This window comes from Salvelinus fontinalis, chromosome 31, assembly GCF_029448725.1.
Source record: "Salvelinus fontinalis isolate EN_2023a chromosome 31, ASM2944872v1, whole genome shotgun sequence".
Lineage (NCBI taxonomy): Eukaryota > Metazoa > Chordata > Actinopteri > Salmoniformes > Salmonidae > Salvelinus > Salvelinus fontinalis.
The window spans coordinates 18825629-18851888 of NC_074695.1; the positions used below are offsets into that span (position 1 = coordinate 18825629).

The 26260-nt window shown below is 42.1% G+C and overlaps 2 protein-coding genes across 4 annotated transcripts; both read right to left on the reverse strand.

The window, feature by feature from the left end:
• On the reverse strand, positions 1–13264 carry LOC129829732 (cyclin-T1-like). 3 transcript variants are annotated; one of them, XM_055891621.1, is made up of 9 exons: positions 13188–13264; positions 10086–10167; positions 9809–9937; positions 5987–6047; positions 5207–5269; positions 4966–5020; positions 4576–4739; positions 4411–4481; positions 1–4294 (listed from the first exon to the last, which is right to left on the reverse strand). In XM_055891621.1, exons 2-9 carry the CDS (start codon positions 10131–10133, stop codon positions 2996–2998), a joined length of 1890 nt encoding a protein of 629 aa, XP_055747596.1. In that variant the 5' UTR covers positions 10134–10167; positions 13188–13264; the 3' UTR covers positions 1–2995. The 3 variants fall into 3 exon arrangements, with proteins under 3 accessions (XP_055747596.1, XP_055747595.1, XP_055747594.1); XM_055891620.1 differs by lacking the exon at positions 13188–13264 and adding an exon at positions 11553–12827 and having other exon boundaries at positions 4966–5011; XM_055891619.1 differs by lacking the exon at positions 13188–13264 and adding an exon at positions 11553–12827.
• Positions 12932–24464, reverse strand: LOC129829733 (SAP domain-containing ribonucleoprotein-like). The gene is made up of 9 exons (XM_055891622.1): positions 24356–24464; positions 23769–23868; positions 22289–22338; positions 16391–16452; positions 16223–16274; positions 16049–16122; positions 14701–14741; positions 14319–14390; positions 12932–13262 (listed from the first exon to the last, which is right to left on the reverse strand). Exons 1-8 carry the CDS (start codon positions 24386–24388, stop codon positions 14377–14379), a joined length of 426 nt encoding a protein of 141 aa, XP_055747597.1. The 5' UTR covers positions 24389–24464; the 3' UTR covers positions 12932–13262; positions 14319–14376.
• Positions 24465–26260: the final 1796 nt, after the last annotated feature.

A 26260-nucleotide genomic window follows, 5' to 3' on the forward strand; every position in this document is an offset into this window, starting at 1 on the left:
TTTTCTTCAAACATTTATTGACATGGGATTATATCAAACACATTTTTTAAAAAATAACCGTGTTCACAACAAAACAATGCAGACTTTTAGATACATTTTAAACAAAAGATAGCCCAAACATTCCTATTCCAGACCTGAGTTTGTGGTACCACGACAACATTAACAAGATGTGACAATAGGTACAGACTGATACAACTTTTGGAAAAGTTTATGAAGTAGATGAGTAGCACTGTGACTTTGCATTTAGTTGCATGTCTTCCTTCTATTTTCATATCAGCTTTATTTTGTAGTCATTCATGTTCAACAAGCATTCACACAAGACAGACTGCATACAGTTATCCATGTATCAGTCCCAGTCGATCCTTAACTTAATATAGTACCAATGTGTGTCTTATCATATAATACAAAACACAGAATGGAAGCATAATGCTGCATAATGCTCCTGGTAATACAAAATACAATTTCCTCAGTTTTAACAAAAAGAAAATCTGTTTGATTGCAATCTTGCTGGGATAAAGATTCAGTGCATTTTAAAGCATATCCATGTGTTTTTCTTCATATATCATAAAGGCTTACCTGAGTGACAAGAATCAATGGTTGGGCTCAAGTACTGTAGAAACTGAGCAGACTGTAGAAACAGTAGAACTGTACACCTGTTCCCTCAATGCATCAGTTAAAGTACTAGGAAACAGCTCCCATAATGTCAACTCTTTCCATTATATACAAAACCAATCAATAGCAAAATACCACATCAAATCAGTATGCCACAGCTGTTTTACATGATTTCCAGCTGATTAATTGTCCATTGGCAGCTTATAGATTGGTTGGTTGTTTAGCAACAAAAGCAATGTGTGCACAACTATGGGGCAAAACAGACAGGGTTGGCTTAGATTGTTGACATGTAAACTATATTTAGTCTCCAATGTTTATTGAAAACATAAATACATTTGCACAATGAGCACTCGTCTCTCAAATACATTGTTACAGTTGTTGGTTAGCTAGCTTGTGAAGTTTAGACATATTAGCATAGATGTGACATCAGTCAAAACACCTAAAAAACAAGACATGGTAACAAGAAAAAAAACTAACTGAAATGAGCCACCTACAATTCCCCACATGGCAGCCTTTTGTATTGGTTCTAGCCATCTGGCCATCCAGAATCACAACACACAGACTTCTGCCCCATTGAAGCATGTGCATCGTTTATGTGACGTTGTCAGCTAACCCATCCATTGGACAAAGAGTTCTGTTAAACGGTCTGAAACATGTCAGAGCTAAGTTCAAGCCCATTTCCACTATCATACAATTTTAAACATGATTTAAGGAGAAAGACTACACCAGTTTGACCAATAAGCATGACAAACAGCAAGTCTGGAACATGAAGGGTAAGATTCTCTTAATTGAACAGGTCCTTCTCACTGAAATTAAATGTTGACTGTGATGGTTGACACAGTGGTACCGGAGATGTTCTTATGTTAAAACCTCTAAAGTCCCTCAGTTGAGCATGTGTGATCGCCACAAGCAACAACATGGTGTGATCGCCACAAGCAACCATATGGTGTGGCATGAAACCAGAAAAACAAATTATCTAAATAATATAGACAAGATTATGCACCTTACCAAAATCTCACAAAAATACAATTTCAGTTGCATTCAAAATGTACGAGTGAAGACATCAGTTATCGTTAAAACAGTAGTGGAAGCAACACTATGAATTCTGTTCAAAGCACTAAGACAAAAATCAGTCCATTATCAAAATGTGTAGGAATATGTAGATAAGTACTGTAGTATAAACTCTGTACGTTAGTGTAATTATTTGAGTATGACTAACATTTTACAACCATTTAAAACAATGACTGCAACACATTCAAATCTAGAAACTAAAATACAAGCCTTAAGGGAAATAAAATGTAAAGTAAACTTCATATTTGTCATGTCCAGCAAGCATCTACCCAAAATCAACATATAAAAATGCCACATTTCTGTATTGTAGTAAAAAATTAAAAGCGTTAGATAAGTTTTCCTAATATGAATCATTGGATTTAAACCAAATATGAGTTGGCATTGCATATTCATTGGAAATACTTATATTCCTCTATTTTTAACTACAAAAAAATGCACAATTTTCACATGTTGATGTTGGGGTGGTGCTGGAGATGAATATGAAATAGAAAAACTGAAATGTTCCTTTAAATTTCAAGTATTTTTTGCAACTTAACTAAATGTAAAAATATTTTGTCCACTAAAGTAATTTTACATTATATATTAATTAAGTGTTGCAAATAATGCAGAGGGGAAAAATGTACTACAATAGACAAAATGGAGGGGGGGCAAAAATCTGATTCAGTGACTATTTTTTCAACAAAAACATTTAAAATGATGGCTTTGAAGACATGCATTCTCAAATAGACATGTGTAAGCACTCAACTATCCTTCAGTTCAACAGGACACAGCAGAAAGTGCGGGGGAGGCAGTTGGCAAAATGTTCTAATTGCATTCAACAGTAATAAATAGTATATTAAAAACATTCTGAAAAATACTAATTGTTAGCGAGACTTACACAATTTAAGAAGTGAAGCAGACAAGTTTGTTATTTCTACTGTGCATTCAAAATGACTTAAACAGCCATGTTTAAAATATCAGGTCCAGTCATTCCATCAAATTGGATTTGAGTTCATATCACAATACAAAAATGAATAACATCAAAAATAGTATTTACATTTTTTTTTTTTATAAATAAAATCATTTTGTTTTCTTTCACACCTGTTATTGCCCCACAGATGTATTGGATATGATGATGTAACAAGGGAGAAACTTCTGTACACGCATCACTGAAAAGTATGTATTGGAAGTACATTTCTTTGCTGTCAAGTTGAAAACCACAACATGATTCATTCAAATACATAAAGGGACCCAAAGTCACAGTGCAAATGTCTTAAGGAAGGATGTGGAGGCCTCTACAGATACTGTCAGTAATTCACCCCTTCATCAGGGATCATTTTGGTAAAGGGGGTAGCGGAGGTGGCGGTTCAGCAGGCAGGGGTGGTGGTCGAGAGCCCCCCCTGGACCCTCCGCTGTATCTGTATTCCCCGTACTGAGACCGGTAGTCAAACATGGGAGGCTGAGCAGGTTGGACCCCCTGAGCACTCAGTAAAGAGTTCAGCATCTCAAATGTGTCCTGGTACTCATTTGACTGGCTTCCCCCGCCTGCATTGTGTCCGTTAGTGTCAGTCTTGTCCCCCTTGGAGTGAGAGAAGTTTCCCTGGTGGAGGGAGGGGAGACCCAGGGATGGGAGGATCTCAGCAGTTTGCGCCCCCAGGGAGTGTGCACTGGAGACAGCTAACAGAGCAGGTAGCTGGTGGGCTGAGTTCCTGGAGGACTTAGAGACTTTGGAGGGGTGGGATCCCTGGGACTCCGTGGAGTGTGTCCTCTTTCGAGACGCAGAGGAAGAGGAGCTCATTCTAGATGAGTCACTGGGGGTCTTTTTGCTACCACTTCCTCCTACAGCTCCAGCAGCACTGGCTGAGTGTTTATGTGACGAGGACGAAGAGACGGAAGCACCGCTCAAAGACGACGATGAATGATGGTGGTGGTGGTGATGGTGGTGGTGGGAGCGTTCTCGATGCTTGCCCTCCCTACTCTTGCCCCCCTCCTCTCCCGAGCCTGCACTGCGTACTTTCTCAGGCACCCGGATTCTCACTTTGATGTCCTGTTCTCCTCCGGCTCCTCTGTTCCCTCCTCCACTGTGCCCCCCTCCCCCCCCAGTCCCCAGAGGGAGGCGCATCTTCAGGGAGCTGCGCTCGCCCCTCTCCTTTTCCAAGGGGATCTTGAGGATGATGGGCGAGGGGCTGCTGAGGTCAGAGGAGGCTGAGCTGGAATGGTGGGAGCTGGACTGCTGCTGATCACGGTGGTACTTCTCCTTCCTCTGATGTTGGCCTATCAGAGCTTGGGCTGCCGAGGCATACTCCCTCTTCACGCTGGCCTCCATGTTCTCTAGCTTCCTCTTCTGAGCAGCCAGGACATCAGCGTGCTTGGCCCGATACTCACTCAGTGACACCTTGGCTGGGGCGTGCAGCTCGACGTGGTTGGGCTGGTCGGAGCCACTGCCCAGGGTCGACTTGAGCTCCAGTAGTATGGGAGCCATGGATGAGGAAGAAGATGAAGAGGAAGGGTTGGAGAGGCTGGCCAGCGTGGTCTCAGAGGACGACATGGAGATCATGCTCATCATACAATCTGTCTGGTCCCCGTCCTCTGGCACCTTAGACTTCCCTCCCTTCACTGTCTGACCTGCCGCCTGGAGCAAGAGACAAGACACCACTGAGTTAAGGAACAATATAAGGAAATACCCTGAATGAAATGGAGCTATGAGAATTTAAAATCAGTGCAAGTATGTTACAAACTACAACTTACTTTCCAGTTGCGAATGCGTTTTAATCGGCTTGGTGTCTTCTCCAAGATCTGTAGAAAGTCGTGAGTGAGCTCTGTGGGTAACAAAGTATTACAAGGGGCTCTGCAATTCACTTCCTTACAATATAACCAACATCTGCAGACACACAAAATGAAATTCAAACATACCATCCAGCAGCTCAAGGGTGACAGTATTGTCCACATACTCCCACCAGTGCTTGCCATCTGTGGAGACAGGGATCTCCCAGTTGGACCACTTGCAAGCCAGGTGGATGCAGACGCAGGCCACTATGGGTGGGCTGTACTGCAGGCAGAATGTGGTCAGGTGTAGGCTACACAGCAGGTTGGGTCCCAGATCAACCATCCAAAGGGGGGGAGAAGAAACCGATTCAGTTCCAGAATACCATGAAAAAGGACTGTGCATCTCATCAATGGGTGGTGATTTCATTCTAATACAGGTCATAAGAACATCTCCTTTTTCAGTTTAGACAATGTTGCATTGCATTTGTATTGAATTGAAAAATGTAAAGCTCAGAGTTCACAGAGTGAACAGCATACCTGTTGGTAGCCATGAAGTATGAGGTCTGGGCCAAATCCTTACTCGCTGGGACAACAACACGAGAAACAAGAAAATACAATTAAAACCTGCTGCGTTCAAAATAATGGCATTAAATACATGCAATAAAAACACTCATAAATAATACATTTAAATAAGTAAGAACCATTTATGCTATAAGTGAAAGTACTAGAGTTCTGAAACTTCACCAGTAGCCTAGAAAGGGGGTTTGTTAATTCTTACCTCTGACGAGCTGGGTGCACTTGACAACATGAGTATGTGGGTGGTCAATGGTGATTTCAAAAGCTGTAATGAAGGGGGTAGAGTGGAGACAAAAGGTTTCATGAGCAACAATTTCTAAGAACACTCTAGAATCTTCTATCCTGATTTATGGGAACCTGAGGGTGTTAAGTCAAAATAGGTTCAGCTCAATAGTTACTGAACTCTCAGTACTCTCACTGAGCGTTAAAATAATTCCCTGAAAACCAAAGTCTTATGAAACTACAGTAAATAGTGAATGAATGCACTGCTTTAGATCTTCAGATGACAGGCCCTGTATAACACAAATGTAAATGAGTTGAGAATTAGAGGTTTAGCATTAACATTTAAGCCAGTCATTGAGACAAGGGTTATAGGTGGTGAATGGGCATTTTACTGTGCCATCCAAATTCTATCAATACTGTACTAAATTCACTATCTCTAATGTGATTACAACCAACATATCTTCCATCACAACAATTACGTGACTCAAAAGAATGGCTTAAAGTCAAGAGGAAAAGGTAAAAGAAAGTGCTGCGTTGTAAAGTTAATGACGAAAACAGAGGGGAACCGAAAATGCAAGACAGTACTGATAAAGTGAGCATGGAAGACTAGATGTGACCTTCCAATGGAATGGACTGCTACTCAAAGACTGCTGTATACAAGAACAAAGAGGTTAATATTAATTATTATATTATTAAGCATCACATCTCTCTAGTTTGGGATGAAATCAAAGACCCCATTCATTTGTCCATCCCAACTTACCCAGGGTCTGGAGTATAATGCTCTCAAGAATGACCAGGTCTTGGGCTTGTTGCAGGTAAGCCTGAGGTTGAGAGGACAGGCAGGAGACAGGCATTACTCACTAGGAGGCATTCTCTCACCCCTCATGTCTCACTCACACCTCTTGCTTTCCCTTTACGCAGTCTTACCTTCACGGAGGTACAACTGCCTCAGAACACCCAATTTCTTACTTTGTTTTAACAATTTAAGCACTTAAAGGAGCATGATGGTAAAGGTAAGATTGAGAAAAAGGAAAACCCCAAAGCGCAGGATAGCTTTAAAATTTCTACAGATCAAAGCAGTGAGTATGGACCAGGGGTTGGATCTGGTTAAGGGAACAGAACCGAAAACCAGAAAATAATGGTATTTTCAAGGAACCTGGAATGAAAATGATCCACTGTTCCGGAACAAAACCATTATTTTAAAAGCATGGGAACCGGTTAATAACACTATTTTATGTTCCGGAACAAAACCATTATTTTAAAAGCATGGGAACCGGTTAATAACACTATTTTATGTTCCAGGCACTTTTTTTCTAGTCCCCCAACAAAGCATCTATGCAAAGCCCTCACTGTCACTCAGAAACTTATTCCAGTGTCTGTTCGCAACCTAAAAATCTTTGCCTGTGCCGGTTACCTGCCCCTCCCCCTCTGAAGCATAGGCTACGGTACTGACATTAGAAGCATTATTCAGAAGATAGGGAGAAAGATTTGTAATTGGCTAGAGAAGAATGGATACATTTTTTCAATGATAGTTAGGAATACTATAGGCCTAGTTACCTTGATGGATTGGGATAGGGGGCAGCATTGGGAAGTTTGGACGAAAAGCGTGACCAGAGTAATCTGCCTGTGACAGGTCCAGAAGCTAGAATATGTATATAATTAGTAGATTTGGATAGAAAACACTAAAGTTTCTAAAACTGTTAAAATAATGTCTGCGAGTACAACAGAACTCATATGGCAGGCAAAAACCTGAGAAAAATCCAACCAGGAAGTGCGAATTCTGAGGTTTGTAGTTTTCAAGTGAATGCCTATCAAATATCCAGTGTCTGTGGGGTCAGATTGCACTTCCTAAGACTTCCAGTAGATGTCAACAGTCTTTAGAAGTTGTTTCAGGCTTCTATTGTGAAAGGGGAGAGAATAAGACCACTCAAAGCAAGTGGCTCAGCTGAAAGCCATGAGTTGTTTATCGCGCGTGGCTATGCGTGCGACGTTCGTTCCCTTCCTAATGAAAACAGCATTGTCCGGTTGAAACATTGAATATTTATGATAAAAACACCCTAAGGATTGATTAGAAACATCGTTTGACATGTCTCTACGAACTTTAATATAACTTTTTTGACTTTTTGTCTGGACTTTGTGCATTTGGATTACTGAACCTGAACAAAAAAGGAGGTATTTGTACATAAAAATTCACTTTATCTAACATTTGTCTAACATGGAGACCTGGGAGTGCCATCAGATGAAGATCAAAGGTAAGTGATTAATTTTAAAGCTATTTCTGACTTTTGTGACACCTCTCCTTGGCTGAAAAATGGCTGTATGGTTATCTGTGGCTAGGCGCTGACCTAACATAATCGCATGGTGTGCTTTCGCCGTAAAGCCTTTTTGAAATTGGACACTGTGGTTGGATTAACAAGAAGTTTATATTTAAAACGGTGTATAATACTTGTATGTTTGAGGAATTTTAATTATGAGATGTTTGAATTTGGCGCCCTGCAATTTCACTGGCTGTAGGTCAGGTGTTCCGCTTGCAGAACCACCTTCCCAGAAAGGTTAACCACAAAAATAATAAAACATGTTTTACAAATGTGGTGCCGCACTGCACACACACAACTTGTTATCTAGCTAGCTAGCTAGCTCAAAAGGACATTTAAAGTTCCTCCATAGAAGCCGCTCCTCTTAAAACTTCTTAGGGATAGGGGGCAGTATTTTCACGTCTGGATGAAAAGCATGCCCAAAGAAAACTCCCTGCTACTAAGGCCCAGAAGCTAGGATATGCATATTATTAGTAGATTTGGATAGAAAACTCTGAAGTTTCTAAAACTGTTTGAATAATGTCTGAGTATAACAGAACTGATTTGGCAGGCAAAACCCCAAGCACAATCCAGCCAGGGGAATGTTTTTTTGAGATCAATGTTTTTTCCATTAGTTTTCTATGGTAAGCCCTTTTTAATACGAATCTGTTTGCAGTTCCCATGGCTTCCACTAGATGTCAAGTCTTTTGAAATTGGTTGATATTTTTCTTTTGAGAAATGAAGAAGTAGCCCTGTTCTTTACATGTGTCACTCCAGGTGGACTCTAGTCTTTTGGTGCGCGCTTCACTTTGTTTACGCCCGGTATTGAACACAGTTTATTCAGTCTTAAATTTTATCGATTATTTACGTTTTATGATACCTAAGTTTGGATTAGGAACGTTGTTTGAAATGTTTGGACCAAGTTTAGAGGTAACTTATTAGATACTTTGTAGTCATGTTGGGCGAGTTGGAACCGGTGTAATTTCTGAATCAAATGCGCCAAATAAATGTAAAATTTTGGGATATAAAGAAGGAATTTATCAAACAAAATTACCATTTGTGATGTTTCTGGGACATTTTGGAGTGCCAACAGAAGAAGATCTTCAAAGTTAAGGCATGAATTATATTGTTATTTCTGAGTTTTGTGTCACACCTGGATGGTTGAAATGTGATTTTCATGTGTTTGTATGAGGGGTGCTGTCCTCAGATAATCGCATGGTCTGCTTTCGCCGTAAAGCCTTTTTGAAATCTGACACTGCGGCTTGGTTAACAAGAAGGCAAGCTTTATTTTGATGTATTATACATGTATGTTTTGTGAATTTTTATTATGAGTATTTCTGTTTTTTAATTTTGAGCGCTGCAATTTCACTGGATGTTGTCAAATCAATCCCATTACCGGGATCTGAGCGGGAAGGGATCACTAAGAAGTTAAGTATTATTCTGTGGACCCAATTCAGATTATGCATAACAAGATGCCCATCGCTTCAAGCCTCCTCCACCCCACACCTGCAAAATTTCAGTCGCATTTGCATCATCTGCTACACTTGTCTATCCATCATGCATGTAAACAACTAGCTTGCCTGCTTGATCTGCACTGATTGGTAAAGAAATTTAATGAGATAAATGTAAAAAAAATAATAATAATAATGATTTCACAGGTTAAAAAAGGAACAGAAAGGAATTATGTAAACCAGCACTTTTTGTGGGGTTCAAACCGGTCAGAACTTTATTTTGCTGAGACAAAAAATAAAAAATTCTGTTCAGAACAAAATAATTGGAAAATAATTTTGGTTCCAACCCCTGGTATGGACAGAACTGTTTACAGATCTCCCAGTCTGAAAGGAAGATGGTGAGTGTGTGGAGAATATCAACACCCTCTTTCACAACCTGTGAAAGAGAATGTATTGGAACTATGTCTTCTTCACAAAAGATATCAAGACCACTTCAAATGTTATCAAGACCACTTCAAATTTTATCAAGAACTTTAAAGTCAAGTTGCATTAAATGTTATTGCTCCGTTTCTTGCCAGAACTTGTATCAAATAAAGCAATATCTAATCAAAAAATAAATATTCATAACACACCAACAGCCTGCAAGCGGAGAAATCAATGTCAAACAGTTATGATGCAACTACCCTCATGCATATTGACACAAGTACGTACTTTGGGTGTTTAAAAATACCCAAAAACGTAGAACACTGGATCTACACAATCAGTTTGTGGTCAGAGGATCACACTGCAAGTGTCATAGTGAGTTTGAAGTGGAGTGGTCAGACCATGGAGACTTACATCACTGCGGACATCTGGTGAAGGGTCCTGAGGGTTGAGGCATGCATGGGTCACCTTGATAACATGCTCCAACTTGCGGGGCTGTTCCTCAACCTTTGCAGCCAGGAACAGTGTTGCTGGAGCTATCACCTGAGGGTAAAAAAAAAATAAGTTGTACATTTTGATCAAAACTGGTGTCTTGTTAGTGCTACGCATTATGCATTTCACATAAGATTTAATTAAAACTTTACAAGACACAATTGTGGAAGGGAGGCTGTCAGTGTGCAAAAGTACTTACATTTCTGTGGAACCTGGTGAAGGACTGGATCATGTAGAATCGGTGCATATACACAATAGCAGTATTAATTGTTAGCTGGGACCTGATGCATAAGGGTTAAGGATAACATAATATCTCAGTGAGATTTAACTCAAAGTATTTTTTGAGAAATTACATTTATGTTATGTAACAGCAGCTAACAACTTATTTTCAACTAAACTAGCTAGTTGTGGGTGTAGCTAAGTGATCTATTGTAACTACTCCTATTGTTGACTGATGGTACATAGTAGGACATAACTGGCTGGCTAGAACAGCATTCTCAACCTGGTCTGAGTTTTCAGATTCTGTATGTAAATCCGAGTCAATCCATTTAGTATGGTTGGGGTGGATGGGTGAGGTAAAACACAAATGTCTAGCAACCCAAAGGTTGCGAGTTCGAATCTCATCAAGGACAACTTCAGCATTTAAGCTAATTAGCAACTTTAACTACTTTTTATGTTAGGTTACAGGGCCATGGGAAGGGTTAGCTAACTCCTAAACGTAACCCTAACCTAGCTAACATTAGTGAGCTAGCTAATGTAAGCAACCTAGCTAGAATTCGTAACATATTGTACGTTTTGCTAAGAATTGTATTTAGTAACATATACAAAATGGATGATGCACATGAACAAATTAATACATACCATTCGAAATGTAACATTTCATACTAAATATTCTTCTTGGATTTACATGCAGAATAATACGAATTACTCTGAGACCAGTTTGGCATTCTGGGTCAGAGTTTGTTGTAGTTACGGAAGTAATTAATAAATGGCCACGCAGAGGCCAATGACATGGTATCAGAAATAAGAAACTAACAAGCTTTAATACACAGGGGCATTTTATCACATTACAGCATTGGACCTCACCAATACCATTTATATTATGTAGTTAATTAACGCCAGTTAACGTTCGCTTGTCCCAGGATGTTTTTAGCCTACTAGCTAGCTAGCCACTCGTAATAGCAGAAAAAGTTTGCCAGCTTAGCTCCCACAACAGCGCCACATATCTTTGATATCACCCTAACACTATGGCCAACAAAACCAATGCTTTTATCAAAATATAAGAACGTGTTTAATACACCTGAACCCCGTTAATAATAAATAACTTTGACAAACGGCCCCTGCTTGGCTTTTGTTCTCCGCAGGAAGCGTATGCCAAGGCCGCAGAGGCCTACACACAACGTTAGCTAACTGGCTAGGCTAACTATCTAGTTGTGCTAATAGAACACAATTCCCTGGCCCTTGCGAGTCACAGCAGCAAGTCTGGGCTACTTGTTACAAATAGTTAGTAACTACACCAGTCTTTACACAACACAGATTAATAAATAGGCTAACATGAATATAGTATCCATATAAGATAGCAACTAGCCATGCCGCCAAACCGCCATCAATCTCTATAACTAACCGTTAGCAGGCACAAATCGTCCCCGGCCCGACAAAAAGATACACATTGAGTCGCTGTCCCATGTCCTGCAGAAGGTTCGCGGCTTGCTGTCTGTAGGATAATTCCTTGTCTGGATCAAGCCCCGCACGACGAGATGGGCTATTCTCGATCTGTTCTCGGGTGAAGTACCATTTGTTGTTTGTTCCAGAAGGAGAAGGGAACGAAGCCGCCATTACTGAGAAGGACAATATTTTAGACTCTTGGTACGTCACAGGAACTGACGTCAATGGTGTGGATGAAGTACATATGCCACATGTCCCTAAACATAATTTCTTAACATCTGTGGCAAATAAATGAAACCTCTCTGGTGCCCATGGCCTGACAGAAAAGTAAATGCAAAGGGCCTACAATCAGCAGACAAGGGTGAGTTAATCTATAACATATTCCCGGTTTGGACGTGGGATGCAGAATATCGCCTCGTCTGGGGACTGTTTTGTATTATTGCAGGTGTGGTGGTCTGGTCGCTTTTACAGTCGCGGAATAACCACCCTTCAATCACACTTCAGTAGTGGATAATTCAGCCTACCAATTGAGGAGCTGTGAACGTCAGACGACCATGTCCCCTATGAAGAACTCCGGGGCCTGCTGTGTCCGAGTGTTTCTACCTCCCTGCCTGGCTGTATCAATGCTCCCTCCGCTCAAGATAGCCTTTCTGAACGGCCCATCTGAAGGTGTGGAAGACATCGCCCAATAAATCCAACATTTTTGCTTCGATTTTAAAAGCGACCGAGATTCTTCTTAGAAATTGCTATTTCAAATAAATCCATGACTATTCTTATTACTGCTCAGCAGAATGTCCCAATACTCACAAACCAACCCGGTCTCAGGACATTTCATATTATCCTGTATGTAAATCCGAGTCACTTGGTGTGTATTAATTTGTGGATGTCCATCATACATTTTATGGTACGAATTTGAAAAACATATGGTACGAATTGAGGTTAGGGGGAGGGTTGGCGAACATGCTAAGTAGTTGGAAAGTAGCTAAAAGGTAGTTAAAGTTGCTAAAATGATAATGTCTGAGATTTGAACTCAACCTTTAGGATGCTAGACGTTTGCGTTATACTCCCACCCCACCTACTTTATTTTTGTTGGGGGGGGCGGATTTACATTCACTATGTTGCGTCTAGTCAACGAGACAAGGCTGCATAAACTCTTCCCTTTACTTGTCTGGCTTCCTATATTGCTACTGATTAGTGAGAAAGGTCCTGACTTCTCAGCTCACAGGTCTGGCAATGTAAGCACATGGTCCAGCATGCTGTTTCAGGCCGCTATCTTGGGGGACCCAATGAGGCGGGTGCCCTGCTACCAGGCCGTGTACTCCACTTGATACAACTAGATGATAATCAAGTAGCAAACCCATAGAAAGAAATCACAGAAAATAATTGAAAACGACTTTAATGACAAAATGTAATGCAACTGATAATTGCCAAGCTATATACAGTACATTTCAGTTCTGTTTGCAACAAAATAAAAACATAAAACATCTGTAAATACCACAATTTACACAGTCACATTTCCAAATCGTTCAGAACGCTTCCGTTTCTTTGCCGGTGGGAAAAAACTGTAACCACTAATTAAGTATCAAAGAAATTGTATAATACCTGTATTGATTCAATACAGAATGTGAAAACATACCTCAACGTCAGGTGTAACCACAGCGAGGATCCCAAATCTTTCTTTCCGCTTCTTCAGCTTTTCATCTTCCTCAACCTGTAACACACAAGCATTTTGCTACACCCACAATAACATCTGCTAAATGTGTATGTGACCAATAAAATGTGATTTGACATATGGTCTTAAATATTTAACTTGGAGGTGGTTTAATCAGAAATGCTGAAGTGTAATAATCACAAAGTTGCAATTGAGTATTTCTTTCAGGATGCCCTGTAGTCAAATACACACTATACAGTTCATTAGGTACACCACCCCATTCACGAAAATGGATCGCCCCTACAGACAGTACGTTACTTGGCTGTGGCTTGTTATATAAACCAGGCAGAGGCATTCAGTTACTGTTCGATAGAACGTTAGACTTGTCAAAAGGAGTGACCTAAGCAACTGAGTGTGGTATAATCTACGGTGCCAGGTGCACCGGATCCAGTATCTCAAACTTCCGCACTCCTGGGCTTTTCAAGCATGACGGTGTCTAAGGTTTACCAAGAATGGTGCAGCAAACAAAAAAACATCTGGTCAGCAGCACTCCTGTGGGTGAAAACATGTTGAGGTTAAAGGAGAATGGCAAGAATCGTGCAAGCTAACAGGCGGGCCACAAACAGGCAAATAACTGCGCAGAGCGGCATCTCGGAACACACAACTCATCAATCCCGGTCACAGATGGGCTATTGCAGCAGACGATCACACCGGGATCCATTCCCATCAGCTAAAAACAACAAGTGGCTCCAGTGGGCACGCGATCAAACACTGGACAATTTGAGGAGTGGAAAAACATTGCATGGAACATGACAGCGAATTCAGTTGAGTGGTCTGCGCAGTCCCCAGACCTCAACCCAATAGAGCATCTTTGGGATGAGATGGAAAAGGCTGTCCGCAGCATGAATGTACCTCCGTACAATCTACAACAACTGCGTGATGCTATCGCACTAGCATGGACTAACATCCCTGTGAAATGTTTCCGACACCTTTTAGAAAGCCCTGATGAATTCAGGCTGTTCTGGAGGCAAAGGGGGGGTCTAAGGCAGTAGTAGATAGGTGTACCTAATAAGCTGTCCAGGGAGGATAGAAGCTGCCCTATCCCTAGGCGCTCACCTTCTTGGAAACTGAAGAAACGTTCCCGCCAAATCGCTCTGCTCGCTTTTTTAGCTGTTCAACGCTGACCGCCTACACAGAACACAGAGATAGATGTTTGATTAAATCTTCTGGGTCACTTATGGTTACATTATTTAAATGAGGGGAGGTCACTGTTTATCACATTTGGATTACTCAGTGGATTTATTCACAGTAACACCTTTGATAGAGAGAAACACTAATTAAAACCAGAGTGCAAATGCAGGAGAAAACATAATTACTTGTAATAATGAGGTTGTTCAACACTTGTTTATAAACTGACTGCAGGTTATGGTTCTTGGATTAAAAAAAAAAAAAAAAACCACATGAGAACTGTGAAAATGACTGGAAGATTCACACTGACCTGGGGTGGAAGTTGGAGGTGCAGCAGCGGGCAAACCAAACCTGAACACAATACATATTTAATCAAATCAAAGTTTATTTGTCACGTGCGCCAAATACAACAGGTGTAGACCTTAGTGAAATGCTTACTTACAGGCTCTAACCAATATTGCAAAAAAGGTATAATGTTAACAATAGGTAAGTAAATAAAACAGTAAAAAGACAGGCTATATACAGTTGCGAGGCTACATACAGACAGGTTAGTCAGGCTGATTGAGGTAGTATGTACGTGACAATGCATATATATATATATATATATATGATAATTTTCTCCTTCTCTTTTTCTTTCTCTCGGAGGACCTGAGCCCTAGGACCATACGTCGGGACTACCGGCCGTGGTGACTCCTTGCTGTCCCCAGTCCGCCTGGCCTTGCTGCTATTCCAGTTTCAACTGTTCTGCCTGCGGTTATGGAACCCCTACCTGTCCCAGACCTGCTGTTTTCAACTCTTAATGATCGGCTATGAAAAGCCAACAGATTTATTCCTGATTATTATTTGACCATGCTTGTCATTTATGAACATTTTGAAAATCTTGGCTCTCTCTAATTTTCTCCTTCTCTCTTTCTTTCTCTCGGAGGACCTGGGCCCTGGGACCATGCGTCGGGACTGCCGCCCGTGGTGACTCCTTGCTGTCCCCAGTCCGCCTGGCCTTGCTGCTATTCCAGTTTCAGCGGTTCTGCCTGCGGTTATGGAACCGCCACCTGTCCCAGACCTGTTGTTTTTCAACTCTTAATGATCAGCTATGAAAAGCCAACTGAAAATTATTCATGATTATTATTTGACCATGCTTGTCACTTATGAACATCTTGGCATAGTTCTGTTATAATCTCCACCCGGCACAGCCAGAAGAGGACTGGCCACCCCTCATAGCCTGGTTCCTCTCTAGGTTTCTTCCTAGGTTTTGGCCTTTCTAGGGAGTTTTTCCTAGCCACCGTGCTTCTACACCTGCATTACTAGCTGTTTGGGGTTTTAGGCTGGGTTTCTGTACAGCACTTCGAGATATTAGCTGATGTACGAAGGGCTATATAAAATAAAATTAATTGATTGAACAGAGAATAGCAGTAGTGTAAAAGAGGGGTTGGCAGGTAGTGGGACACAATGCAGATAGCCCGGTTTGCCAATGTGCGGGAGCACTGGTTGGTCGGCCCAATTGAGCTAGTATGTACATGAATGTATAGTTAAAGTGACTATGCATATATGAGAGTAGCAGCAGCGTAAGGGGGGGGGGGGGACGACACAATGCAAATTGTCAATATAGGTTAATAGATATGCCTAATCAATAGTGTGGGGAATATTTGTGGGATACTGACCGGGCAGAACGTGTGGCCTTCTTGCCATCAGCTGACGCAGGGATATTGAAGCGTTCTGCTCTTTTCTGTACCCTCTGGGAAAACAGGATAAAACATTTTAATTAAAGGTTAGCACACCACCATTGCATTGAAGACTTGGCATGACTGGTGAGAGTGCAGCAAGCATCATATTACCTCATCCACAGACGCTGGGGGTGTGATTTTTACCACTTTCTTTTCAGCCGTCCTAAAACACATTAAAATCACATGATTAACATATTTCAATAGGGACATCAGATCATCAGGAAATTGGAGAGAAAATGTCACTCTTCAATGTGTGTTCACATAAAAGGAAAAACTTACTCCTCAGACACTATGGGTTTCTTGTCATTATCCTCAGTGATGGCATCCTCTTTCGTGAGGTCCTACATGTTCTAAAGCATCATCACCTGTTGAATCTGCAGACGTGTTGCTGTGCGTTTTGTTGCTGTGCGTTTTGCTGCCAACTTTACTTTACTTTGCTAGCTGACAACTTTACGTTTTTTGTTTTGTTTCTGTTTTTAATTACCGTTTATATTTTTAGTTTTTCCATCGCAACTTTTTTCCCTCATTCAACTTTTTCACTCCGGACGCTTTATCTGGACATGGTTCGTCAACACCTTCAACAGCCGAAGCTAAGTAGTAACATTAACATGATGTCTTCTAATTGCAGTCGCTGTACTCATAATATACAGGAGAACGATCGCCTTACGGCGAAAATAGCTGTGCTGCAAGCCCAGCTTCAGACGCAATCGTTAGGCAAGGGTAATTTCAGTGTAGGAAAGGAAGAAACAGCGTCTGTGCCACCAGTAAGTACAGATAGTAACGTTAGTATAAATCCCCCCGCACAGTCCCCGCAGCCGGACAACTTTCTCATGGCTTCTGGAGGGAAATGCTGTTGGAATGCTCAACCGGTGTCGCTCATTCAGCCGACAGAAACTTTCAACCGGTTTTCCCCATTATGTAGCGAGTCGGAGTCTGAGTCTGAGTCTTCTCTTGTCTCTACTCCTCCCGTTACGGGGTCTGAGACGCCGAAGGCTCCCACCGTTAGCTCTGACAAATTGAAAACCCTAGTCATTGGCGACTCCATTACCCGCAGTATTAGACTTAAAACGAATCACCCAGCGATCATACACTGTTTACCAGGGGGCAGGGCTACCGACGTTAAGGCTAATCTTAAGATGGTGCTGGCTAAAGCTAAATCTGGCGAGTGTAGAGAGTATAGAGATATTGTTATCCACGTCGGCACCAACGATGTTAGGATGAAACAGTCAGAGGTCACCAAGTGCAACATAGCTTCAGCGTGTAAATCAGCTAGAAAGATGTGTCGGCATCGAGTAATTGTCTCTGGCCCCCTCCCAGTTAGGGGGAGTGACGAGCTCTACAGCAGAGTCTCAGCACTCAATCGCTGGTTGAAAACTGTTTTCTGCCCCTCCCAAAAGATAGAATTTGTAGATAATTGGCCCTCTTTCTGGGACTCACCCACAAACAGGACCAAGCCTGACCTGCTAAGGAGTGACGGACTCCATCCTACCTGGAGGGGTGCTCTCATCTTATCTACCAACATAGATAGGGCTCTAACTCCTTTAGCCCCACAATGAAATAGGGTGCAGGCCAGGCAGCAGGCTGTTAGCCAACCTGCCAGCTTAGTGGAGTCTGCCAATAGCACAGTCAGTGTAGTCAGCTCAGCCATACCCATTGAGACTGTGTCTGTGCCTCGACCTAGGTTGGGCAAAACTAAACATGGCGGTGTTCGCCTTAGCAATCTTATTAGGATAAAGACCTCCTCCATTCCTGCCATTATTGAAAGAGATCGTGATACCGTAAAAACTCACATCTCAAAATAGGGTTACTTAATGTTAGATCCCTCACTTCAAAGGCAGTCATAGTCAATGAACTAATCACTGATCATAATCTTGATGTGATTGGCCTGACTGAAACATGGCTTAAGCCTGATGAATTTACTGTGTTAAATGAGGCCTCACCTCCTGGTTACACTAGTGACCATATCCCCCGTGCATCCCGCAAAGGCGGAGGTGTTGCTAACATCTACGATAGCAAATTTCAATTTACAAAAAAAAAAATGGCGTTTTCATCTTTTGAGCTTCTAGTCATGAAATCTATGCAGCCTACTCAATCACTTTTTATAGCTACTGTTTACAGGCCTCCTGGGCCATATACAGCGTTCCTCTCTGAGTTTCCTGAATTCCTATCAGACCTTGTAGTCATAGCAGATCATATTCTAATTTTTGGTGATTTTAATATTCACATGGAGAAGTCCACAGACCCACTCCAAAAGTCTTTCGGAGCCATCATCGACTCAGTGGGTTTTGTCCAACATGTCTCTGGACCTACTCACTGCCACAGTCATACTCTGGACCTAGCTTTGTCCCATGGAATAAATGTTGTAGATCTTAATGTTTTTCCACATAATCCTGGACTATCGGACCACCATTTTATTACGTTTGCAATCGCAACAAATAATCTGCTCAGACCCCAACCAAGGAGCATCAAAAGTCGTGCTATAAATTCTCAGACAACACAAAAATTCCTTGATGCCCTTCCAGACTCCTTCTGCCTACCCAAGGACGTCAGAGGACAAAAATCAGTTAACCACTTAACTGAGGAACTCAATTTAACCTTGCGCAATACCCTAGATGCAGTTGCACCCCTAAAAACGAAAAACATTTGTCATAAGAAACTAGCTCCCTGGTATACAGAAAATACCCGAGCTTTGAAGCAAGCTTCCAGGAAATTGGAACGGAAATGGCGCCACACAAAACTGGAAGTCTTCCGACTAGCTTGGAAAGACAGTACCGTGCAGTACCGAAGAGCCCTCACTGCTGCTCGATCATCCTACTTTTCCAACTTAATCGAGGAAAATAAGAACAATCCAAAATGTCTTTTTGATACTGTTGCAAAGCTAACTAAAAAGCAGCATTCCCCAAGAGAGGATGGCTTTCACTTCAGCAGTAATAAATTCATGAACTTCTTTGAGGAAAAGATCATGACCATTAGAAAGCAAATTACAGACTCCTCTTTGAATCTGCGTATTCCTCCAGGGCTTAGCTGTCCTGGATCTGCACAGCTCTGCGAGGGCCTGGGATCGGGAGAGACACTTAAGTGTTTTAGTACTATATCTCTTGACACAATGATGAAAATAATCATGGCCTCTAAACCTTCAAGCTGCATACTGGATCCTATTCCTACTAAACTGCTGAAGGAGCTGCTTCCTGTGCTTGGCCCTCCTATGTTGAACATAATAAACAGCTCTCTATCCACCGGATGTGTACCAAACTCACTAAAAGTGGCAGTGATAAAGCCTCTCTTGAAAAAGCCAAACCTTGACCCGGAAAATATAAAAAACTATCGGCCTATATCGAATCTTCCATTCCTCTCAAAAATTTTAGAAAAAGCTGTTGCGCAGCAACTCACTGCCTTTCTGAAGACAAACAATGTATACGAAATGCTTCAGTCTGGTTTTAGACCCCATCATAGCACTGAGACTGCACTTGTGAAGGTGGTAAATGACCTTTTAATGGCGTCAGACCGAGGCTCTGCATCTGTCCTCGTGCTACTAGATCTTAGTGCTGCCTTTGACACCATCGATCACCACATTCTTTTGGAGAGACTGGAAACCCAAATTGGTCTACACGGACAAGTTCTGGCCTGGTTTAGATCTTACCTGTCGGAAAGATATCAGTTTGTCTCTGTGAATGGTCTGTCCTCTGACAAATCAACTGTACATTTCGGTGTTCCTCAAGGTTCCGTTTTAGGACCACTATTGTTTTCACTATATATTTTACCTCTTGGGGATGTTATTCGAAAACATAATGTTAACTTTCACTGCTATGCGGATGACACACAGCTGTACATTTCAATGAAACATGGTGAAGCCCCAAAATTGCCCTCGCTAGAAGCCTGTGTTTCAGACATAAGGAAGTGGATGGCTGAAAACTTTCTACTTTTAAACTCGGACAAAACAGAGATGCTTGTTCTAGGTCCCAAGAAACAAAGAGATCTTCTGTTAAATCTGACAATTCATCTTGATGGTTGTAAAGTCGTCTCAAATAAAACTGTGAAGGACCTCGGCGTTACTCTTGACCCTGATCTCTCTTTTGACGAACATATCAAGACTGTTTCAAGGACAGCTTTTTTCCATCTACGTAACATTGCAAAAATCAAAAATTTTCTGTCCAAAAATGATGCAGAAAAATTAATCCATGCATTTGTTACTTCTAGGTTATACTACTGCAATGCTCTACTTTCCGGCTACCCGGATAAAGCACTAAATAAACTTCAGTTAGTGCTAAATACGGCTGCTAGAATCCTGACTAGAACCAAGAAATTTGATCATATTACTCCAGTGCTAGCTTCCCTACACTGGCTTCCCGTTAAGGCAAGGGCTGATTTCAAGGTTTTACTGTTAACCTATAAAGCGTTACATGGGCTTGCTCCTACCTATCTTTCCGAGTTGGTCCTGCCGTACATACCTACACGTACGCTACGGTCACAAGACGCAGGCCTCCTAATTGTCCCTAAAATTTCTAAGCAAACAGCTGGAGGCAGGGCTTTCTCCTATAGATCTCCATTTTTATGGAACAGTCTGCCTACCCATGTGAGAGACGCAGACTCGGTCTCAACCTTTAAGTCTTTACTGAAGACTTATCTCTTCAGTAGGTCATATGATTGAGTGTAGTCTGGCCCAGGAGTGTGAAGGTGAACGGAAAGGCTCTGGAGCAACGAACCGCCCTTGCTGTTTCTCCAGGGCCGGTTCCCCTCTCTCCACTGGGATTCTCTGCCTCTAACCCTGTTACTGGGGCTGAGTCACTGGCTTGCTGGTGCTCTTTCATGCCGTCCCTAGGAGGGGTGCGTCACTTGAGTGGGTTGAGTTACTGACGTGAACTTCCTGTCTGGGTTGGCGCCCCCCCTTGGTTGTGCTGTGGTGGAGACCTTTGTGGGCTATACTCGGCCTTGTCTCAGGATTGTAAGTTGGTGGTTGAGGATTTCCCTCTAGTGGTGTGGGGGCTGTGCTTTGGCAGAGTGGGTGGGGTTATATCCTTCCTGTTTGGCCCTGTCCGGGGGTTTCTTCGGATGGGGCCACAGTGTCTCCTGACCGCTCCTGTCTCAGCCTCCAGTATTTATGCTGCAGTAGTTTATGTGTCGGGGGGCTAGGGTCAGTTGGTTATACCTGGAGTACTTCTCCTGTCTTATCCAGTGTCCTGTGTGAATTTAAGTATGCTCTCTCTAATTCTCTCGTTCTCTCTTTCTCTCTGAGAACCTGAGCCCTAGGACCATACGTCAGGACTACCGGGCATGCTGACACCTTGCTGTCCCCAGTCCGCCCGGCCTTGCTGTTATTCCAGTTTCAACTGTTTCTGCCTGCGGTTACGAAACCCCTACCTGTCCCAGACCTGCTGTTTTCAACTCTTAATGATCGGCTATGAAAAGCCAACAGATTTATTCCTGATTATTATTTGACCATGCTTGTCATTTATGAACATTTTGAAAATCTTGGCTCTCTCTAATTTTCTCCTTCTCTCTTTCTTTCTCTCGGAGGACCTGGGCCCTAGGACCATGCGTCGGGACTGCCGCCCGTGGTGACTCCTTGCTGTCCCCAGTCCGCCTGGCCTTGCTGCTATTCCAGTTTCAGCTGTTCTGCCTGCTGTTATGGAACCGCCACCTGTCCCAGACCTGTTGTTTTTCAACTCTTAATGATCAGCTATGAAAAGCCAACTGAAAATTATTCATGATTATTATTTGACCATGCTTGTCACTTATGAACATTTTTGAACATCTTGGCATAGTTCTGTTATAATCTCCACCCGGCACAGCCAGAAGAGGACTGGCCACCCCTCATAGCCTGGTTCCTCTCTAGGTTTCTTCCTAGGTTTTGGCCTTTCTAGGGAGTTTTTCCTAGCCACCGTGCTTCTACACCTGCATTCTAGCTGTTTGGGGTTTTAGGCTGGGTTTCTGTACAGCACTTCGAGATATTATCTGATGTACGAAGGGCTATATAAAATAAAATTGATTGATTGATTGATCAAGAAATGCACCTACGATTTTACATTTATTTTTCTAGCAGATATTTCACCAAAGCAATTGCAGCATGTACAAAGTGACTTTATACTGTATGATCAAAATTCTACTGGACATGGTGGAACCCATCTAATCCATACATCAAGGGCCATTGCTGCTATAGTGGTTTAAAACCAGGCTTACCTCTGGCTCTTCTCCCAGAACATCATCTTCATTTAGGCCCATGTCATCCTCTGTTTAGGATGAAAATCAGGCTTATGATTCACTTGACCATTTCATAGACTGGGTAGACTTTTCACCATATTGCTCACACCTTTTAAAAATAAAAGGGTGTCAAGGGGTAGGGGCTAGTAGAAGTTGATTTGGAATTCAGCAAGTTACACTTTCATAGCCCAATTAAAATCATCAAGTTTGCAGATGACAACAGCCTGATTACCAAAAATGACGAGACAGCCTACAGGAAGGAGGTGAGTGCCTTGGCGGAGTGGTGCTAGGAAAATAACCTCAACAAAACAAAGGAGCTGATCGTGGCCTCAGGAGAGAGCAGAGGGAGCACGCACCCATCCACATCGATGGGGCCACAGTGGAGACGGTGAAAAGCTTAAAGTACCTCAACATACACATCACTGACAATCTGAAATGGTCCACCCATACAGACGATGTAGCGAACAAGGCGCAACAGGAGGTTGAAGAAATTTGGCCCCTACGACCCTCACATTTTTACCGATGCACCATTGAGAGCATCTTGTCAGGCTGTATCATTGCCTACATCTTGTCGGCCTGTAGCATTGCCGGGTACGGTAACTGCACCGTACACAACCGCAAGGCTATCCAGAGGGTGGTGCGGTCAGCCCAACATATCGCACTGCCTGCCCTTCAGGATATCTACAGCACCCAGTGTCACAGGAAGGCCAATTACATAATCAAGGACCTCAGCCAAATGAGCCACAGATTGTTCACCCTACTATCATCCACAAGGCGAGGTTAGTACAGGTGCATCCAAACTGGGACCAAGAGACTGAAAAACATCTTCTATCTCAAGACAATCAGACTTAAATAGCCATCACTAGCCGGCCTCCACCCAGTATCCTGCCCTGAACTTAGTCACTAGCTGGCTATCACCCGGTCACTCATCCCTGCACCTTAGAGGCTGATGCCCCATGTACATAGACATGGAACACTTGTCACTTCAATAAATGTTTAATACCATTTTCCCCATTTCATATGTATATCCTGTATTCTAGTCAAGGCCATGCTATTCAACTATTGCTGTACATATACTATTCTATTCACGTATTCTTCAGATGTACTACATATTATATCCACACTGTCCATAAATCCCATCACACACACACTCAACTCCAACATGGCTCATCCTAATATTTCTTAATTCCACTTTCATACTTTTAGACTTGTGTGTCGTTAGATATTACTGCACTGTTGGAGCTAGGAACACAAGCATTCCGCTACATCCGCAATAACATCTGCTATATGTGTATGCGACCAATAAAATGTGATTTGATTGACATCGGCTGATTTGATATCAGCTGATGTAAAAGGGCTGTATAAATACATTTGATTGATTGGAAACAGCACCAGGCTTTATTAGAGTATGGGAACCTGACCCCATGTGTATTTAGTCCATACATTATTGCATGCTCACCATGTTCCTCCAGATAAGCCTGTAGTCGTGTGATCAGTTCCACTTTGTTGCCCTTCACATCTAGACCCCTGGTTTCACACTCATGCTTCAGTTCAGCAAGCTGTGGGAGAGACATGAGTGTAGATTACATTTGAGAGGATGTCCTACTAAATGGCAATTTTTGCAATTCAAATGTTACTGCCCAACAGCGAAGTGCTTGAACGTTAGGCCAAACATCCTGTACAATTTCATTCATTCACTTGTAGTCGCGCATGCGCTGATGTCAGTTGCCAACTTCACAGCCGTAGCAGAGCAAACTTTGGCCCTCGTTGAATAACAAAGGCACCCCAACCCAATACACGCGTGGATATCTCAAACCTCCAAATGCCTTGTTAGCTAGCTACACCGTGCAGCAAGCATGGACTATTTCCATCCTGTCCGCTAGCATCTGCTAGCTAGCTACCTACGACTCTTTGTGTCCGAAGATCCCCAGCGTGCTAGATCATGATTTACAATGTAAAGATAGCTAACAACATACAATACTTGATTTCCCCAAAATATAATACCGGTATTAGACGTTTCAAACTAAACTAAAAAGGGTTAACAACCTTAAGTTTCTGGAGCTCCACAACTTCAGCCATCTTGCTTTGTTGTAGTGGTAGGTCATTCGCGAACGAACGACTCTCTTTGAACGGCTCTTTTTGGTGACCGTCGGGAACCGAATTGCAGCTGTGAAAGAGCCGTTAATTTGGCTTCCTGATTTGCATAGCCTACTGTTATTGCTTTTTGAGCCCCAGAAACCAGACATCGATCATCTGCTGACAAATTATAAAAATATTCACTGAAGATGGTAATTGCTCAGTGCAGGAACAATCTAGTGAGGAGCCTCAGTCTAGTTCGGGCTCATTTTTTCAGTGCATTACATTTTTTTCTCAATTAGTTTTTGCAGGCCATCTAATAATCTGGTCAGGTAAAAGTGTATTTGAACTCAAATTTCACGATCTGGTAGGCAACTTTTTACGATTTAAATTATATATTGACAATTTTATCATGGTTTTAGGTCAATTCCTAAGAACTACTGAACGAAAAGCCCGTTGGGAGCAAAATTAACGGCTCCTTAGGTGAATGGAGACAAATCACCGAAAAGACTCGGAATGCCCGTTACGACTTGGATAATTAAATGCGGAATCTGTTTCATCCATCAGAAATCGACCCGTCTGCTTCTTCAGTAAAATTTCAACCGCTTTGAGTTGGTACATTGCTATCATAAATCTTTTTTTGTTTTTTGTGTGTAAATTCTGTGTAACTTTAGTAATTTGCTTTGACACAATGAAATGTATAGCCCAGTTTTTCATGTAAAATATCTTTATTGATAGGCCTAAATCGTTAATTATATACATTGATCCTTACTTTTTTTATCCAACAGATTTAGAAGGGAAAAATTAAACAATGTGACTCCAATACATGCGGTATAATCAATGGAATTTCGGATATGCCAATGCGTTGCGTCACAGATGGTACAGTATTCTCACTACATTATGATGCATATGTATTGACAAATAATCATTTTCAGAGGCATTTTGCTCTTTCCTGTCATGCTGTGCAATGGAGAACAACGTTTTTAAAAGCAGTCAGGTAAACACTTTTGCTTTCACCTTTGCATTTTGCTAAACTTGTAAACAATTGTCTAGCCTAAGTATTGTGTAATTGAAAAGGTAAAATAGACGATTGTGTACTCCAATAATATGAAGTCTGAACATAAACTGTAGGACTATGTGAATCAAGCCTAATTGTCATCAAAGTTTACAAGTCCCATGCGCTGAACTGAGCTACAAAGGACTACAAAGTGAACTATTCTTGTGTGATGAGTAACCTTGCCTGAAATGTGTGTTATCTGTCTGAGCTAATGCCTAGATTTAAGCTCAGTGGGCTAACACATTCTTGTGACATGCAGATTAACCTCGGTTCAAACCCAGTCAGTCTCATGGTTGATGCTAGGCGGTATCCTTGGGACATCCTATGGATCCGACCCCTGGCAACAACCCTCTGGCCAACACACACAGTGAGGGAGTTCTATTACGCTGGCCCGGGTTGAACCAGGCAATGGCCAGTCACATCATTGGGTGAAAGCAGGAAGGAAGGAGCACCCTTCTCAATACAACAGTAATCTGCACCAGTCGGTCATGTTGTCAACAAGGCAGCATGGTGCATCTTCCAGAAACACATCTCTTTTGCATAAAATAGATGTTTGAATTTTCAAACTAGTTTTCATTGGGAAGGCAGATAAAGCGTTTTTATCAAAGCAATCACTTTTGCATGTGAAAACACATAATCCTACTCATCACTCCATGAGCTTAATAATTACGTCACTTTTGTTTTGAGCCGACTTCGCATTCGGCCAGAGCGGGGCACCTGGCTCACCCCCAGGAGGCGGTGCGGTTCCAAAACGAATGCAATCACTTTTCAACCAGTTCAAACTCCTCCCACCGAGGTAACCCGGGCCACATAAACTA

Excerpts from the sequence above, each read along its gene's own strand:
- LOC129829732 (XM_055891619.1), bottom strand. The coding sequence starts at position 11,722 with ATGGCGGCTTCGTTCCCTTCTCCTTCTGGAACAAACAACAAATGGTAC. Across the intron at positions 9,938-10,085 it reads TCACCAGGTTCCACAGAAAT|GTGATAGCTCCAGCAACACT; the intron begins GTAAGTACTTTT and ends TTTTACCCTCAG. Across the intron at positions 4,482-4,575 it reads CACCCTTGAGCTGCTGGATG|AGCTCACTCACGACTTTCTA; the intron begins GTATGTTTGAAT and ends TGTTACCCACAG.
- LOC129829733 (XM_055891622.1), bottom strand. The coding sequence starts at position 24,388 with ATGGCTGAAGTTGTGGAGCTCCAGAAACTTAAG. Across the intron at positions 23,869-24,355 it reads TGGAGCTCCAGAAACTTAAG|CTTGCTGAACTGAAGCATGA; the intron begins GTTGTTAACCCT and ends TCTCTCCCACAG. Across the intron at positions 14,742-16,048 it reads AAGGCCACACGTTCTGCCCG|GTTTGGTTTGCCCGCTGCTG; the intron begins GTCAGTATCCCA and ends TATTGTGTTCAG.